Source organism: Nyctibius grandis, chromosome 18 (genome assembly GCF_013368605.1).
Source record: "Nyctibius grandis isolate bNycGra1 chromosome 18, bNycGra1.pri, whole genome shotgun sequence".
Lineage (NCBI taxonomy): Eukaryota > Metazoa > Chordata > Aves > Nyctibiiformes > Nyctibiidae > Nyctibius > Nyctibius grandis.
In genome coordinates, this window is record NC_090675.1 from 10,999,033 (window position 1) to 11,017,640 (window position 18,608).

The 18,608-nt window shown below is 40.2% G+C and overlaps 1 protein-coding gene across 2 annotated transcripts in view; it reads left to right on the forward strand.

Moving 5' to 3' along the window:
* NLK (nemo like kinase) overlaps window positions 1-18,608 on the forward strand; it is a 52,779-nt gene that overhangs the window by 30,078 nt on the left and 4,093 nt on the right. For both annotated transcript variants that reach the window (XM_068415803.1, XM_068415802.1), the window contains exons 4-8: window positions 7,199-7,305; window positions 9,132-9,217; window positions 9,899-10,108; window positions 14,012-14,113; window positions 17,496-17,582. In XM_068415803.1, the coding sequence (XP_068271904.1) occupies window positions 7,199-7,305; window positions 9,132-9,217; window positions 9,899-10,108; window positions 14,012-14,113; window positions 17,496-17,582 (592 nt within the window). The remainder of the gene's footprint in view (window positions 1-7,198; window positions 7,306-9,131; window positions 9,218-9,898; window positions 10,109-14,011; window positions 14,114-17,495; window positions 17,583-18,608) is intronic.

An 18,608-nucleotide genomic window follows, 5' to 3' on the forward strand; every position in this document is an offset into this window, starting at 1 on the left:
AAACCAAAATTGTTACCAAAGTCTCCTTGTAAGTCAGGCAGGGCGTAATGAAATGTCTGTTATAACCTTATGCAAGACACCTGCCAATCAATTTTCATCTGAAAATGTATGCATATGCATTCAGGAGCATATGTAAAATGTTCTGATTGAGGATTTGCATTTATTTTCTAAAATTATATAGTTTTTATACAACCATAATTGGGACCTGAGAGCTTTCTGTTACCTGGGTGCACAGTAATAGTTAGGTTTAAAAAAAAATTAATGCACTGTCCCATGGACGTCCACGTCGTGTTCTGCTTATCCTACAGTAGCTCTGCTGTGTCGGTGTCAGTCTCCAGTGGAGCTGCCTGAGGTGTGAGTGCACCAGCTCACTCCTATGGTTAGACTTTGGAAGGTTGGTTTTTAATTACTGATGGGTCTTAGCTGCTTTTTTGTATGACCCACTTGACAAGACAATTAATGGGTGGAAAATTGTCGTTCTTTGTTTTTAGATAAACTGAACTTTGTGAAATATGGTTTGATCTATTTATAATACCTTGAATTCACTGGTGAAGAAAGTAGGTGGATTTTAAACTCTGATTTTAACCAAAGTACAGCATGATTTACTGATTGATAAAACAATTCTTTGGTTGAAAATATTGCTGTACTATACTGGGGCTTTTTCGCAAGAATGTGAGATAAAGCTCTTTAATTTTGCTTTGATATTTCTTTCATGTGAACAGCATATAAGTAGTCTTCAAAAACGGGATTTTGGTTATTTGCACTAGTTCAATGCCCTGATTTTATAACAAGTCATTGTGAGTTATAAATCAGATCTAGGTTAAGGATTACTCCTTCCGTGTAATTGTACAATCAAGAATATTTAAATGGGATAAACTTATTTTTATGAGCTTAGCTCCTGCCAAGCTTTGAATGTAAAACCAGAAATGTTAGTTTCCTTCATGGTTAACTGATTTTAAGTCATTCTGACTAGTATTTTATAGGGCTGTCTTTTTTTTTAATTTGTTTGAATTTCTTGACTCTAATATTGGTAATAGAAGACTATTTGCTTTGTGTAGTCTCCTTTCTCCTTGCTTTTGAAATAATTGCAGTAAGTGCACTTATGACCCTTAAATTCAGTAGCAGAATGAATGAATAGGTGTTTCAATTTAAATGCACATTTTTAATTGCATGTGCTTCTGCTTACTGTGGTATAAGGAGAACTTACTTCAGATTCGTTTTAAGATGATCAGGTAACGATACTCCCTATCTGGGGGACGTAGTTGTAAAAAGTTCTTTTGTTGATCCACTAGTACAGTTCCTAAAGATATAGTGATGCTCCATTTTTACAATAAGGCATGTTGATCAGTGATAAAAGTGTAAGGGATTGAGTTGGCACTGCTTGATTTCCTTTATTCTTTCGAAGGACTTGTAGTGCCCTTTTTGGGGAAAGAAAAAAAATTAGTAAAAGAATGACTAAAATGGTATGAATAATGTGTTGCAAGTAGTAGAGTTAGTTTCGATTATTCAGTGTCTTATAGGTACTAGCAAGAATTGCAAAGTATCTTTTGTAAAGAGAAATCATTATAAACTGACTTAACTTCTACTTTATCATCAAAATTTTTTTGTAGGAAACTGGTGATGAATAAAGGAATTCTAACCTAGTGAGATTTTTGTTTTAGAATGAAAATTCTTTGCAAACTCTTAGATTGAGATATAATTTGAATGTATAATGAGGTTTTAGATTGAAAATCTTTGTGAGCATTTAACATCTTATATGGGTATTGATATTTTTGCCAATATCACCTAGTGCAAAAATGAATAGGTCATGAAGCATATATTATTCTGGGTGTCTGTTTTGAGAAAATAAAGGAAAAAGAGGTTGTTTGTTAGTGAATTTTAGAGGTTTTATGTTCATCATTAAGTTCCTCATTAAGCTGAAGTTCAAGGCTTATCCCCGCAATCATCAGTTTACCTTGGTGGAACAGAAGTATAATCCCTGATACACAAGCTTGGATGATGTTTGGGCTCTGCTGTACGCCTGTTTCCCTAGGTGGGCTGACCTAGCTTTAAAGCACATCAGTTGTAAAGGTAAATAGTGACTCACAGACTTTGCCAGAGCATCTAAAAAGCGTTTCATTACAATTAACATATCTGTTAATTCTTCATTGAATTGATTTGGCAGTGTTAGGTTTACAGTTGGACTGATCTTAAAGGTCTTTTCCAGCCTGAATGATTCTGTGATTTAGAGCTCTCTTTTTTCCAGTTACAAAATCTTCTGCAATTGATTGTCATACTGAGTTCTGCAACTGGAGATACGCAGACGTTCTCGTTTAAGAACTATCCTAAGTTTCTATAGTAACTTTCTGAAAACTTTTTCCATTAAAATGAATATTAGAAGCAGCTGAAAAGACACCCCTTTTGTCAGTCTTGTTGTACTGACTTGGAAAGGTTTTAATCCTAGTAAAAGCAAAGGTGTGCAGCACTTCCTTCCCGTTGATCTTGTTAAGAGGTGAAAGAACAGTTGTCTGACAGATTACGGAGTAAATCCCTCATCTGTGTAGGGTGGAGGAGGGCAGACAGGGACAAGGCAAGATTTGGTTCCTGCAGCCAGTGAAAGGGACAGTGACAACACTGTTGGGGTACCAAGCAGCATGTGCTCAGGGTTCCTGTTCCTTCACTGCATCCTTAGGAAGGGTTTCCTTGTCTTACCCTTCTGAAATGTCATTGCGGCAAGTTCCTCTGGGCCAGCGCACGAACGAACGGAACAGGGACCTCAAGGATTAAGAGGATTAGTATAGTCTGTGAAGGCCACGCATTGCCGGTTTGCAGCTGGTAACAACAGTTTATGCTGTTGGGTCAGGCAGAATTGTGACTTAGATTCTCACTAGGTATTCACGGGAACAGAATGACTTGATGTACCTTTGACAGGTAGCGGAGGCATGGTGGTGGTGGTGTCAAACCAGTAAATGGTATGGGAGAGAGTCCTAGGTGTCTGCTTGAATGAACTCTGCCAAAACGGCTTTGTTCTCTCTGTAACACGAGGACCTTCTGCAGCGTGTTAAAATTTTGCTTTATTCAGCTGTAAAGTTGTAATACCTTTATTCCAGTATTTGCAAAATCTAGTTGGATAATACTGCCTGGAACTGAAAATGTTTTCCCTAGTATGCATTGATATAAAATTATTTCTGTTGAGAAGATTGTGTACACATGGGAAAATACCAGGAAGGTTTTAAAGTTGAATATCACATATTGTCAGCAGTGATCTTTCAAGTAGAATCTGCTGGCAGTATGTGCCTGCTGTCAGTGATTCAGTAAAAATGTCTTTTTTGTTTTTTTCCTGACTCCAAAACCGTGTCCCCTCCAAAAAGCTTCTGCTTTTCCTTGTCTGTGGTCTTTGACACGTGCCATAGATTGCCATTTCTACATTGCATAATTAGAGGTGACTTGATATAAGTAAATATACTCATACCAGTAATTTTACCTAGAACAGAAAAGTCAGCAAATTTTAAACATAAAAATAATTTAGACAGGCATTAGTTTCATTAGGGTTTTTTGAATAATCATTGCACTATTTTTACATGGACCAAGTCTTCTTTTCATCTTTTGGGTATTGATGCGAAATGAGGATGTTATAGAAATATTTCTACTAGAAAGCTCGAAAGTCTGCAAAGAGTTAGAAGAGAACAGAGGTGGCATCACAAACTAAGCTTGACATGATCCTAACGTAAACCAAGAAGAAGTAAAGTATACTAAACCAGGAGAAAACCCATTGTCCACATTTTATAGAAAATCCTGAAATATATAAGGAAGAGTTTTGTTTGTTTTTTTTTTTAAAAAAAAAGCGTGTTTCTTACGCTATTGTGCAGCTGGACACCTCCACTCCACTGTTAGCATCCAGCTAATCCACCTACCCCTGAACTTGTTCACAGAATGCTGGCCTCTTCCCAGAAAAACTGTCTGTAGAATTGAATTTTGAGGTGCGCAGAGCCCGAAGAAGGAAGGATCCCAGTCAGTGTGAGAATACCACATCACAGAGCGCACTTTATTCCTTTTTAAAATTTGCCTGTCACTTTGTAAAGTTCCCCAACGCAGCCGGTCTCCCAGTCAACAGAGTAAGCGAAGTTCTTTGGTGCCCTGCATTTGCCTCGATAATTATTCTGAAGCAAATTGGTGCATTTGTAGTTGTAATTTTATACAGCTACTTAACTAATTACTGCTGTCAGAAGCAATTTTTATCTGGTAGTAATGTTCAGCTTAGCTGTGTGTTACCGCTCCAGTGACCACCTCATGGCCAGCGTACTTTATGGGTCAGCTTGGAAAAGAAAACTGCAGGTACCTGTTGGAACAGCTGATTGAAATCCCGTGGGGTTTTCGTAGTTTGTTTTTGCTAAACATTCCTAGTACTGGCCGGAGTAAAGCCATTGACCCGCGTGGGTACCAGCTGTTTCAGAAGCTGCCACGTTGGTAAAAGGCAGGAGGATCAAGCAAGTGCTGCTGTCGCTCGTGTTTAGAGGCCCTCATTAAATTATCTAGAGACAATAATCAGATAGCTGCTGTTCAGGGTAATGGCACCTCTGAGCCCCTGTCAAGAGAGCTTTGCTTAATGCGCAGCAGACCTGGAGTGGTGCAGGTGCCATTTCAGGCCCTCATTTAATTTAAGCTGCTTTAGTTGGCATGGCAACTAGTTGAGGCATCTGGGAGACATTATGCTCGGGATTGAGATTTAGGAGGATTTGCGGCATGGCAAAACAAAAATCTTATCATAATAAAGTGCAGAGTAATGCTTTTGGATTTTTTTAATGGTTTACATTAAAGATGAAGTGTAAAGACTCATTGCAGCCATAATGTAAAAACCAAATTTTTAAAGGCTGGTATAAATATTTAAGAGTGCCTTTGCAAAAGGAAAAGAAAAATTAGAGGACTAGAAATTATGGTGCTGCAGGGTTGTTTTATTTTCTTCATGAATTCTTTATGAGTGCAATTTTAATTCGGGGGGTTTTTTGGTCAAAAAGTTGGCAATATTTAATTTATAAAGTTAATTTTTCTGTGGTGTGCTGATGGCAGATGAACAATTTGGCTGATAGGGGTTTGGCCAGACAGGGTTTGCAGAGCAACAGATGGAAGGAGCACATTGGTTAGGTAGAGATGAAAGAAAATGTAAGTTTTCTCTAGACTGTTATGAGCGCAGCTTGACCTGTGCCAATGAACTGGAGATAATGGTAAGAACAAGGAGAAGCTTCTGCTGAAGCTGACTCGCTTACTGTGTTACCAACAGATAAATATCGTAACTGGAGTCAGGGTTTGCTGTTATATTTCAGGCTTGGTGTGTAGCAGAGCTGGTTATGAAGAGCACTGACCCACCTGGTGGGCTCCTACAGGGTGATGGTGAGATTTAAAAACCAGCCCAACCCCAACCCTCAGCACTGAGCCGGGCAGCTTCGCTTTCGGAGGGAAGGGCAGGACGGCACACTCGTAAACATACCTGCGCGAGGTCGATGAGTTCACGCAGTGCCTGGAAACCCCGAGCCCTCCTGCAGCGGGAGGGCAGAGCTGCCCACCCTGGGCCCCGCGCCGGGGGCACCCGGCAGGGCTGGTGCCCCTTCCAAGGGATGATTGGGGTGGGTTTGGAAGGCTTCAGCGCTCACTGCTGCGTTCCCTCGAACTGTGAATGAACCTGGCACACCGAGGGAGATGCTGGGTGGGGGCCCAGGATTTCCAGCTCTCTCCTTGATCTTCTGCATGACCTTGGCAGCACGCACCAGCTCTCTGCCACGTTTTTGTCTGGTTTGAATGCTGCAGGGCTTGGCGTGGCTCACAACGCTCGATACCTGATGCAGGGCGCTCGGTGAGGCGTTTGGTACCTTGCTGGAAAGCAGAAGTTCAGTTGGTGTATGGCTACCGCGTTTGGCCTTCTTCAGCCACAACCTCAGTCATACCAGAGGTCTTTGTTTCAAATATGACTGCTAAAGGTAGCTTTTAAAGCAGAAACGTTTCTTAATCATCAAGCTTATTTGTTGTAAAAGTTGAAAATTCTCAGTATTGCAAGTTCAGTCCCTCCTGAAAGTCGAGGTGCTGTGGTTTTGCTTTAAACCCAGTTCCGAACCACAGCTCCAAAACCTGATTTCCCCGTGGCGTTCGTGAACGAAGCGCCGTACAGCAGAGGCAGCTTCTCTGCACCTCGGTGGGCTCCTTGTCGCTGCCTGTCCCCGCCTGCCCCGTACAGCCCACGGGCAGCGTGTGTCTGGAGCATCCCGAGGGTTTGTCGTAGGGTGTTTGCGTGTGTTTTATTACCGCAGCGTGTTCAGGAAGTCGACGCTCCGATAGTGATCTTGGGGGCTAAGCTATGCTGCTTCTGCCTTCCGTATTTCCCCACTTTTGAAGCACTGTTTCTGGTATTTTTAGTGCTTCCTGAATAAACGCAACTCCCTTCTTAATCCACACCTTGCCTTAGCGTAAGCCACGGCATATACAACTCTCTGTATCGTCAAGTATTCGTGTAAGTTATCGGTGACCACGACTATTGCCGTGTTCTGCGTGTCTGTGAGTACATGAAATAGCGGTTTCTGTTTATTTTTGTTTAGCTTTTCCTCCAGATAGAAGTTTTTTTTCTTTTTCTTCTCCTGTTATAATTCAGAAGACTTTTATGACCAGGATTTGTATGCATGTGTATATGATGCTTGAGAAGGTAAAATAGTGGGTACTGGGTAGATTTAGGGCAGCATATGTACTTCTAAATGTCTGCAGTACTGATCGTGTAGCAGCCTGCAAGGTACTTTTGATAACTGACTTTCACAGGCTTGCACTTGCCAGTTTGTCTGGTTACACCGTGTTGATGTATGTCCGCTATAAAGATGCTACTTTAGTTGTCTGTAATTTGTGGCTTACCAATCTTAAGGAAAAATGTAAAGGTTTCAAGATGCCATTAATTATATTAAAATTTTATTTTCTTTTCTGAGTCGTAGTTTGACTTTGGAATAATTTTGTAACAACTACCTTAATTGCAAACGCTACTTTATTGAGTAATCTGTTTTCTTTCACAACCCATTTTTTATTTTCATTCTTGTAAGAGTCTGGAGATTTGACCTCTGAAGAAGCTTTATTCTTTTTTACTCGATAGCTCTGACCTGTAAGAGCTCAGATTCCTAGGAGTTAGAGTAAATGTTTCAAGACATTATGTGCTGGACTTTCTGCTTTTGCCTTAACTAATAAATTGAAGATATGTTGTCACTGAATTGATGCAGAGTGACCTCCATAAGATTATCGTCTCTCCTCAGCCACTCAGCTCGGATCATGTCAAAGTTTTTCTTTACCAGATTTTAAGAGGTAATTTTTCTTCTTTTAAATGTGACAAAAATTATGTAATAGTAGTAATTTTTTTCTCTGTTTCTTAATGTTTATTCTCAAGAAATCCTCAACTTGAATGAGTTTCCTGTGGAAACTTGTTCTTTTTATTTCATATTATGAAGCAATAGCAAGCATTAATTGTTCTAGTTATAAGAACGTGGCAGCCCTGCTGCCTTCCATCGTAGTCGTGGGTGAAGATGGCAAGACTCACGCTTCAGCTGCAAAGGCTTTTACAATGGCCTGGTGGGTGGGTGAGTTTTAACAGCCCTCCAGTGCGTTTCGAATCCAGGTACGGAAAGGACGCCTAGACTGAGCCCAATGGATAGATACATGTAACTATGCCCACTTAAGGTATTCTGGAGAGCAGTCTAGTTTAAATTGTTATGGAACAGTCCACTAAAGTTTGATTTTTAGCTAAAACAATTTACCATAGTAGTAATTTTAAACTTGATTTTTTTTAAAGTCCATTTGGAAACTTTTGTCCAAGAAATGAGATTATTGAGCTTGCCTTTTGAACATCTGATCAATGTTCGTCCAGTTGCTTTTCCATTGGCTTTATTTGAGTATTTTCACTGGAATAAGGTGAAAGTAAACAGTCAGTTTTATCTGGTAGTAAATAAATAGTAGATCATATTCATAACGAGCAGAGCAAAGAAATATAAATGATATCCAGAATTAGTATGGGCTGTTCCAGGTCCCTGTTTTGCTAGAAAAAGATTTACAGTCCTAAAGGACAAAAGGCATTTGTGCCTCTGTGATTACTGAGTTTATAGTGACTGGGGGAACGCTCAGAACTCTGATTTCTATCCAAATGGCAACGCAAAGCTGTTGGTTAAAGTTAGTTCAAGAGTTACTTGAATTCTCACTCCATTTGCCCAGGCATTTGACCTGAGCACTCAGTGTTTCCCAGTTTAATGCTATTATTTATTTTTGCTTTATCTGACCCTATTTTATGGCCATTTTTCCATTTTCCATGCTTTGACTGCTCCTGTAGCTCATGTACATGGACAATGTCATGGTGGTGTACTTTCTTCCACTGGACTTTTTAGTGACGTGCTTTCTGCATTACTTAATTTTCTTAAAAATATCAGAATTACAGCTCCAGGGACTGCAAAAGCACGCAGGAGGCAGGGGTTATCTTTCTTTCCTAACCACCTAAATGTTAGAAACACCCCCAATGGCTGTGGTCAGATGTCCTAAGGTCATTAGCTCTAGCTTTGAATTTTTACACTAATAAAGTTAAGGAAAGGGCCTAGGCTTTACTGATTTGGGCCTGTATTCTCTTAGCCTTGTTTTACATTATCTGCTGCTGGCTTATGAGGTTTTAGTTTGAAAAAAGTGATTTAAAAAAAAAAAACCACATGAAAATTAGCTTGGATTTAATCTGAGTTTATTTCTGTTGTTACCTAAGAGATTGTTAAATCAAATTTTAGTGCTGCAGAAGGTAAAATTGTTACTGGGAAACAGAGCAGTAAGAGGGATATGTCAATATTCCAGTGTTGGGATTAGCAGAGTGTCCATGTCATAACCAGGGAGATGATGTTTTGGTTCTGGTTTGCTTTTTTCTTTTTTTTTTTAAAAAAAGACTGCTTAAATTACTGGCTCAGTCTAGTTTATATACTCCAAAAGTTTTATCCTTTCATTGAGCGATTGAGTGTATACTAGAGACTGGAAGTTAGACTCGTATGAAAAACGAGCCAATGGCAAAGTCTTTGCTGATGAGGAGTTGCAGGAAAATGCTGTCAGCCTTAAACTTCTTTGAAAAGGAAAAAAGGTGTTTATTTTAATTTCGTTTAATATTCCAGGTCTGAAATATCTCCATTCTGCTGGCATTTTACATCGAGACATTAAACCAGGGAACCTACTTGTGAACAGCAACTGTGTTCTTAAGGTGCTACTTAAATTTATTGAAAATGTACATATGTATATGCTGTTCATTATAAACCAGATGTTATTTTTTAAACAAAAACATTTAATATGAACAGTTTTCCTGAAAGTCATTTCACGAGGAAAAAAAAATCCCAGAGATTCTTTAAAAATTATAAAGGAAACAAACATCTTCCTTTCCCCTTTTCTCCCTACACTGATTTGCTAAGCAATCTAATTGTGAAAATTTTCGAGTGTTTTCTTAACCCTTCTGGTTCAAGAAATTTTTAAAAATTCTCAAAGCCAAAGTGAGTAGAAGGCTGAATCTTTCTGTAACATTTTGAGGCATATGATGAACAAATGAAATCTGGTTTGGGATGAAATATTGTGTACCCAGAGGCTGGCAATATGTATATTTTATTTTTAATGCAAAGTCTTTTAATCTTTTAGATTATAAATATTGTAATGCCAGCTAAAAATGTACTGTGTTTTCAAATAACATTGTAGAAAGTTTAAATGGATGTGCAATAAAGTAGCATAATTTCTTCCTATTCCCCTTTCCCTTTGCTTATGCGGTTAGAGCAGATTATCTGATTTGTTTAAATGCTGCTTTGGAATTTCCTGCTTCGTTACCAGAAGGTTACCTACTTGAAATGCATTAAGTGTTTTGGTTATTTTAATTTTTTTATTTACCTTCTCAATTTAGATTTGTGATTTTGGATTGGCCAGGGTGGAAGAATTAGATGAATCTCGTCACATGACTCAGGAAGTTGTCACTCAGTATTACCGAGCTCCAGAAATCCTGATGGGCAGCCGTCACTACAGCAATGCTATTGACATCTGGTCTGTGGGCTGCATCTTTGCAGAATTACTTGGGCGAAGAATATTGTTTCAGGCACAGAGTCCCATACAGCAGGTATAATTAAATTTCCCTTTAAAAATTTTCTACTGCATAATTTCATGGAATCAGTTATACTGATGCATTTTGAACCTCAAACTTGCTTTTGTTTTGCTTGGTTACACACAGGCAAAAAAAACAAACTACCCTGAAACACTGAAATGATAGCTTCCAGACAGCACCAAAAGTAGTGGTTACTAACGCTAGCTTTTGAAATGTGTATTTTTTTGTAATCCCCTGTAATCTGCTGCAGCACCAAAGCCTGATGTAGCATTTTATTGAGATAAGGTAAAGGTGATATAACCGGAATCAAGCTTTTTGTAACAACTAATATGAGAAAGGAGTAAGTTTTCTGTCGATATGTAACTGGAGATACAGTGTTGGCACTTGAACTATTTAAACTGCCAGTTAGTAGTGTTGCTCAGACTGCTTCACTTCGGTAACGGTCAAGTGTGTAAGAAGGTATTGAGTAGTTTTTGATGTATAGCTGTGGCTAGGTATAAAACCGTGAGATGCACCAGAATCCTTCATCACCATTCCAACAGCAAGCAAGCTAATATAATATACGTATATCTCTAATAAACTTGAAGTGCTATTTTTACAGTAGATAGAAAATAATGTCTGCAGCAAGATATTAGAGATGGACGTGTTTATACTTCTAAGAGAAGGAACAAGATGTGCTGACATAAACATTTTTATCTTCAGTGTTGCTAGTGTTCATCTATAGATTACAAACTACACAGCGTTAAATTTGTGAGATTACGTATATTGACCGACAAGAACTAAAAACACATTCCAAACTTTGTTCAGGGTGACATTCCAAACTCTGCACTTCTCATGTTTGTGCACGCAGCATTTTCACGGGTTTGGGAGGCATTCTCGTTAGCATGCTCTTTTCAATGTTCGTATATTTAAAATGTTGTTGCGTTGTGTATATGATTTTCCAATGCTGTGCCCTGTCCCGTGGTACCTGTCCTGTCACCGCAGTAGCGTTCCCAAGGAGGGACCTCTAGTCATTCCAGCCAGCGCTGACACCTTGTATGAGCACAACACGTAGACCTCCTCCCAAAATACGCCCCTCTCTCACCCTTGGGAAGAGACTGCAGAGGAGAAAAGCAGTAACGTGATCACAACTACTATTCTGTTGCAGCCTCAAAAACATTTAACATCTCCTGTTTTTCTAATCTTTGATCTTTTGCAACACTGAAGCCAAACGTACGCGTGATTTTAATAGCCTTGGCTATCCTTGAAATTTGAAGTGCAAAGACACTCATCAGATAACTCTAGCATTATGGGGTGGGTTTTTTGGGTGGTGTTCACTTTGACTGAAAAGTTGCATAAAGTCAGGTAAGAGTTCCTAGATCTTCTGTAATCCCTGTGGGTAGAATGGTTTAAGTGGTCACCACATATATCTCCATTATGTTCTGAGAAATTCAGTGCTATTCGAAGGTGGACAGAGTCTGTGGAAGTGCCTTGGGCTAGTCAAGGTTGTGGGCTCTAGCCAGTGCCGTGCCCCTTAGTGCAGACTGTACGCTAAGAAAGATTCTCCTGTGCACCCAGCGGAGCTACCCAGGCCAGCAAACGCTCTGCTGTCAGGGTAGGCAGCAGCAGGCTGGAGTCTTCCTGGGAGAAAAACCAGGGAAGAGATCATTTTAAAACTGACTGTACTGGAATTTTTAACGCATATCTGTGATGAAGAAAGTGAATAAGGCTTTACATTATAAACCAGCCTGGAACTGGTGATTTTGGTATTGTAAACTTTGGATAGTATCATGTTGAAAGTGATGAATATATCGAAGTTGCTTACTCAAGTTAAACTAGCTAACTTTTGATAAGGATTTTGTGGGTTTTCTTACAAAAATAAGAAATTAGGTAATCTATACTGAGACTTAGTCAGAAAGACTTTCAAATACAGTGTTTTCTAACACCTCCTATTTTTGCTTTTTGCTGATACTATTTAGAATAGTTGGCATTTTTGTATGCTACAATCTCTATTTTTTTAAAAAACACATTTTGAAAGGTGCAAATACAAGTTATTTTTAGCTGTATGTCCAGAAACATTTAATACCTCTAATTTTATCTTTGAGTGCATCTGTAGTGCAGGAAGGGTGATCTCTGACCTACTGTCTGGGGGAGCAAATGCCTTTCTCCGCTTGCTTTAGTGACGGGTCTGCACACTGCTCGGTGAAACGCAGGTTATAGAGGGCTGGGGCTCAGCCACCTCCCGAGGTTAGCCAGCTCCTCTAGTCTGATTTTGCTGTTTATTATTTAATCCTCCTTAAAGATAACCGGTCACGTGCCTGAGACCGTGAGCAGGGTCCGCTGGGAAGGGTCAGGGCGTCAGGAAGGAAGGAGAGCGGGCAGGTGCTGCCGGCGCAGCGTGGCCGTGTCCCATCAGAGCGCCTAACAAAGCTTCTGTGGGGTGTTGGAGGTGTATGGGCTGGGACAAGAGGATTCTGTCTTGAGGTGTTAAACAGGAACTTGCAGAAGATCATTACGAAAATTTTTTCAGTGTTTTTTCTTGTAACCATTAGAATAAAGTGTATTTCTATCCCTATCTATATAGATAGATATAAACGTACATTAACGTATCATTGTGTGCTTCAGGAGCAGTTGGCTGAAAAATACAGGTGTTCATGCAGCCAGCGTTCCCTGATAGCTGGTATAATTTATTATATTACTTTTCATATTTTGTAAATACATTGATCTGTTATTATATCAGCTCCATGTCTCTTTTTCTCAACTATATATTTTCCACATCTAAAACCCTCAAGGTTTAGGGATTTTTTCCTGCCTAGTTTTCCATCTCCTCACAAGCGTGGGTACGTTGCTGTCGCTCCCCGTGAAGGGAGGCTCGCCCTGGCCGCGCGGTGCCGAGGCGAGCGGGAGGGCTCGTGGTCAGCACCGCGTTAGGGCGGTGCGTGTGCCTCGAGGCAGTCGACAGCAGCCCCGTTTCACAGTGTTACACCAACAGTCGGGGTGATTTCCATGCATCCAAGGGCTGTATAATGCTGATAATGGGTTTGTTCCCCGAGGAGAGGCTGCAGTTGCTCGTTAGCGCGGGCGGATGGTGCTCACAAGGGAACGCTTGGAACCAGGGTGCTGGTCGCCCACTGACAAGGCGCTTGGTTTTTATTTTGCTTGACTTCCACAGGAGTTTTTTGTTTGGTTTTATTCACTGAAGGAGCATGTGCACACACTTGTGTAGAAATAAGGTGAAAGCGCATCTGTTGCTTTCCAAAATGCCAAAGGTGAATGAGATGTCATTGCATTTAAAGTGGAGACCAGTTTTAAACACAGCATCGTCTTTGCTCTTTTTTAGGTAGCTTTTGTTTTCCTTATAACCAGCACCATTCCTTTTCCTTCCTCTGGTGCTGGACAGATGCTTTTTTTTCTAACTTATTTTTCTCATATATAGGAATTTTTTATATAGTATGTTTGTGCTGTAGTTCTGAGGGGTTTTCCCCATTTTCTATAGTTTTGATGGCAATAATTTTGTGTAAAGTAGTAGTTGACCTGGTTTTTGGGGGGTAATTTTGTGTGGTATATTAGTATGCAATGCTGACATTCAATTGAGAATATTTGGGTACTAGAATGAGTAACACACCCTTAACAGTACTTAACAATTTTCTTAATTGATTTTAAATGGCAATAAAATATTTTACTAAACCTGTAAACAAAAAAAGCTCCCAAACTTGAAAATCAGCTTCTGTTAGGGCTTTTTCAGTGAAATTACAAATGTTTGTATTTGCTGTCTACTAAATGTATATGTTAATATTTGTAATATACTATCCCTAAAACAGTGTTTTTGAACTGATTCATACCTTAAAAGTAATTTACATTAGCTTAAGACTCTGCTGTCGTAGTGAAATATAGTAATATATGTCTAAAACCTCAGCTGTGTGTGTTCTGTACCTGCAGCTGGATTTGATCACAGACCTGCTGGGGACGCCGTCGCTGGAAGCGATGAGGACGGCTTGTGAAGGCGCCAAGGCACACATACTCAGGGGTCCTCATAAACAGGTACCGCTGGGGACTGCTGGCCTCGTTCTGTGCGTGGTCAGGGCAGTCCTTCGCTCAGCCCCCAGCAGTTAGGATTTCCTCGGTGCAGCATAATGCTGCTGCCTCGTCGCAGTGTTTCACATGTTAAGTTCTCATGGCATGTTTGTTCATAAATACTTTGTCGGGATATTTAACCTCAGAGCTGGCTCTGCCTGCAAACCGGGTTCAGTTTACCAACAGTGCTTGTGGTGTTGCAGTGGCGTGGGTTAATGGTGTAGCTACTCCAACTGCTATTGAGACAAGGTGGTTTGTCACTAGTAAAGTGCATTTCTGTCTTGTATGTATTGTTTGACTTGATAGAGGTGAAAGTCTCCTGTTGTGAAGGGACAGTGTTTTGATAGCTATTTTGAATGAAGATGTTGAATTTAAGTGATAATATTGGCAAGACACATAAATTAAAGTTGAGGATATAGTTTGGAACGCCCCAGAGGGGCTCCTGTACTGCCAGGGTCAAGGGTTAGAACTGGAAATCGCCCGTTATCCAGATCTGTAAACAGACCCGTCCCGCAGCTCCTCACCAAAGGGTCTCCTCACACAGCGTGCTGTGACCTGAGCAGCCTGTGGAAGGCTGAACGAGATCCTGAAAACCAGAATGCAACATTCAACACAGCTGAAGTAAAAGTTAATTTAAAAAAAAAAAAAAGGGAAACAAACCAGAGAAAAAAGGGCGGATGATGTCGTTGTGCTGACTGGACACTAACACGGGCAAATGAAATGTACTGTTAATAGACAGAAGGAAATGCTTGTGCAGGAGTCCCTAGCGCGATAATAAAGCAGCATGTCCATCCAGTGTGGTAATTTTTATGATCGTTAGATAGTAAAAATTAACAACATTAATAACCTGTCCATGTTAATACATCAGATCTTTCCAGTAGTGAAGTTTACATCTTTATTTTCCGCATGTTGAAGTAATTTCTCAAATGTCTACTCACCACAATAGTAGTTACCATAGAAATGAGCATTGAGTATATATCCTGCTGTATTATTGACGTGCGGGAGTTCTGCCTCCTTGGCTCTTTTGATTCACTACATCAAGTTGTCTCTATTTTATGACAAGTTTTTTTCTTTTAACATTAATAATAGGAGGATTTCCCTAAGACTTTCTCTACCAGTTTTAAAGCAAATCAAGTTATTTTTTTTGCTATCACGTGCTAGAAGAGTTGTAACTTTTAAGAATGTAGTCCTGCACTTTCAAGGCTTGAGATGTTTAAAAAAATAGGTTTATAGTGATTGAAGGTGGGAGAAATACATCCACTGTACTTTATGTATAAAACTGTGTAACAGCATACAGATACATCCAGATACTTTATAGAATGCATGGTTTTAAATTCTGATACTTCGATAATCGCTTGAGATTTCCAAAGTGCAGTAGTTGTGCTCTTGGTAGTAGTAAGCAAGAGCTGTGGAGTTTGTTAGCCTTGTTCAGTGTGTTAATTAGGATGTTTTATCAAGAACTGAAATGGGTACAAGAACATCTTCTGATTTTCTAATCCCAGAGCTGAGGCTGTTCTTGTACCAGCCGCTGAAACTGTCTCTTGACCCATTGAAGGGTGGGAGTACAAAATGTACAAAGGTACAAAATGTTTGTAATACAGATTTAATGTCCTGTAGCCACTAAGTCATAGGAAAGAAACTCTAAGCAGGTAGTTTTGTGTCTCTTGAGGAAAACAGCATTCATTTTTCATGGAGCGCCACAGAAGCTGCTCATTTGCAGCTTGGAAATAGGGGCGTACAGTGCATCTAGCTGATTTCTTTAATGCTATTTCTGTTTTCAACTTCAAGCACACTTCATGTTTGAATGCAAATTAATGGCTTTTCATCTTCTAAAATGGAGATTTTGCTGGTTATAAATATCTAAATGTTACTAGTTTCTTAATTAGATTAATAGGGAGAAAAAAACAAGTTAGGAACTGGTGATTACTTTGTCGCACAAGCTATTTTTACTCGACGTAGGTGAGCACAGTAGGAGTTAAGGGGTAAAGCATTTTGCTGCTTTATGTAAAAATAGATTAATGCATGAAGCTTGTGATTAAAAAAAAAAACCCACCCCACTGTCTGTTGGCATAATGAAAATTTACATCCTCTGTAGACCTCTTTGTCATGTTGCATGTAAAAATTTTACTTCAAACTAAATTTAAGTGAATTGATAAAGCTGCTTAAGTGGCAGCCGTGGGAGGAGCGTCTCCTGACTGAGGCTGGGAAGTGCTGTGTTCGGTGGTTCAGGGTTAACTCAGAATGATGGCACTGTGGAGGTGTCATTTTTATATACACTGACAGATTTCCAGCAGCTAAATAACTTGTATTCATGTGCTTTGCTAAACAGGTAGAAGCACCAGCTGCCTGCCAAACATAGCACTGCACACCCGTGAAAAGTCTGTGTAGAGTTAGCGCAGCTCTGGAAGTCCTGGGGATCCTTGCAAATGTAACACAAGGCCTCAGTTTGCCAGTGACTGCTGTCCCATAAATACCCTAGCCAGCTTTCCATCGATCTGTTGTATTTGAGGCAGAATGTTTAGTCATTTCTGCCAGCCAGCTCGTGTATCCTTCCCGCGTCCCGGCAGTAATTAATGACACGCCAGTGCAGCGCTCGGTGCAGTTCCTCCTGCCCGAGTGGCTCTTCCCAACACCTGCACTCCCTCGCTAACACAAGCGCTGCTTCAATTTGCACGGGAGGAATCCCAAGGTGTGTGTGCGTGTGGCTGCGCGGGCGTGGGGTGGGTTATTGCCTTCAGGGGAAAAAAAAGACATTGTAGAAGTGTCGGACTTGGAAGTAACACCCACCATAGCAGGAACGTTCTTTGCAGCAGTGCCTGGCCTAGGATCCATGAGCTCTTCTTCTTTGGTCGGGGTTTTGGTTTCTTTTTTCAATCCTTGGTCGTTGGCCAGTTTATCTCTGTAAAATGCTGTATGGCTGAAGGTTATTTTAATTGTACTAGATGTCACTGCCAGTGAGATATGGATCGCCTGGGTGAGGAAAAGCAAAATAATCCGTAATTTGGCAGCGATTGAGATCAGAAAAATGAAATACTGGAAACGATGTGGTTAATCAAGCCCCTGGGCAGCTACAGCTTAAAGAGGTGTCTCTATAGCAAACTAACTAAAACGTGGGTTGTCCAGGGATTACACCTGAACTAAGGCAAGAAAAATCAATGAGATCCCTGTTACAATTGCTGAGTTTTGTAGTAGTGATTATAGTCTTGTTGGAGAGCGTGAGGTGCTGCGTGTCCTGTGTAACGAGAGGTTTGTCCCTGGCACCTATAAAACAACGCGTGCCGTACCGGTGTGGTGCTGCTGGGTCTGACGGGACAGCTCTGTACTGCTCTCTCTCCTGTTTCCCCTGCAGCCATCCCTTCCTGTCCTGTACACACTTTCCAGTCAAGCTACACATGAAGCAGTTCATCTCCTTTGCAGAATGTTGGTCTTTGATCCAGTAAGTATGATTTTAAATTATTTCTAATACTTTTTGTTTTAACAGCTTTTGTTGTCTGCTACTGCAATGAGTATTTTAAGTAAAGGACAGGTTTAGCTGATTTGCTTCTACGTTGCATTTCAGTACTTTTGGGTCTGTAAAAGACGTGAAGGTGTCATCTTAGAATTGGTCAATTAATTTCCCCCTGGAATGGGGGTTTCGCATATAAAATGTAGTGGTCTTTTGAAGAACGCTACGATAGAGTGAGAAAGATGAGGGTGTTTGTGAATCACGGCAGCTTTTCCTAGCTAGGGGTAGGTAGCAGAACATCAGATACTTTGATGCATTTCTAATTAGAGACGAGTGGGTGTTCATGGTCTTGCAGCACACACAGAATTCCACATAACAGGATCTTTTTTCCACTGAGCGTCTGTTTTTCTAATAAAAATTCGCTGCTGTGGATTTTGGGTTTCATCTCTTGGGCTTACTATAGAAAATCTGATACCTGAATCGATGATCGTCGTTATTTCATCTGTCCGGGAAAACCTGTAACATTTCAAATGAAAACCAGACAAATTGACTGAACTGCAAAGGAGGAAGCTTGTAACTGATAAAGCATTCGGAAGGCAGCACCTTTGGATTGTATTTTTTTAAACCTTAGGATCGCTTTGCTGTACAAAAACATAGAAGTGTTAAATCATAATGTCCACATAAACAAACTTATTTTCCTTTCTAACTCCCTCAACACTCAGAATACTATTGTTCCCAACTCACATTTAAATAAATGTGGGTTTGTTTTTTTAAAGAATCAGGACAGTCCTTTAGAACAGGGGATTTTGATTTCATCTAAAATAGACCCTGGGAATTGGGACAGTGGGGTTGTGCTTCAAGCTCTGCCGCTGCTTTTGCTCTGTAACTTCGAGCAAGAACTTCTGTTCTGTTTGTGTTTTGTTTTGTTTTTTAATTGACCTATAACAACAGATTTCATTGCACCCTGGATTTGCAGCAGCACTTCTGGCTGCAGTACTTCAGAAACAGAGGGTGTTC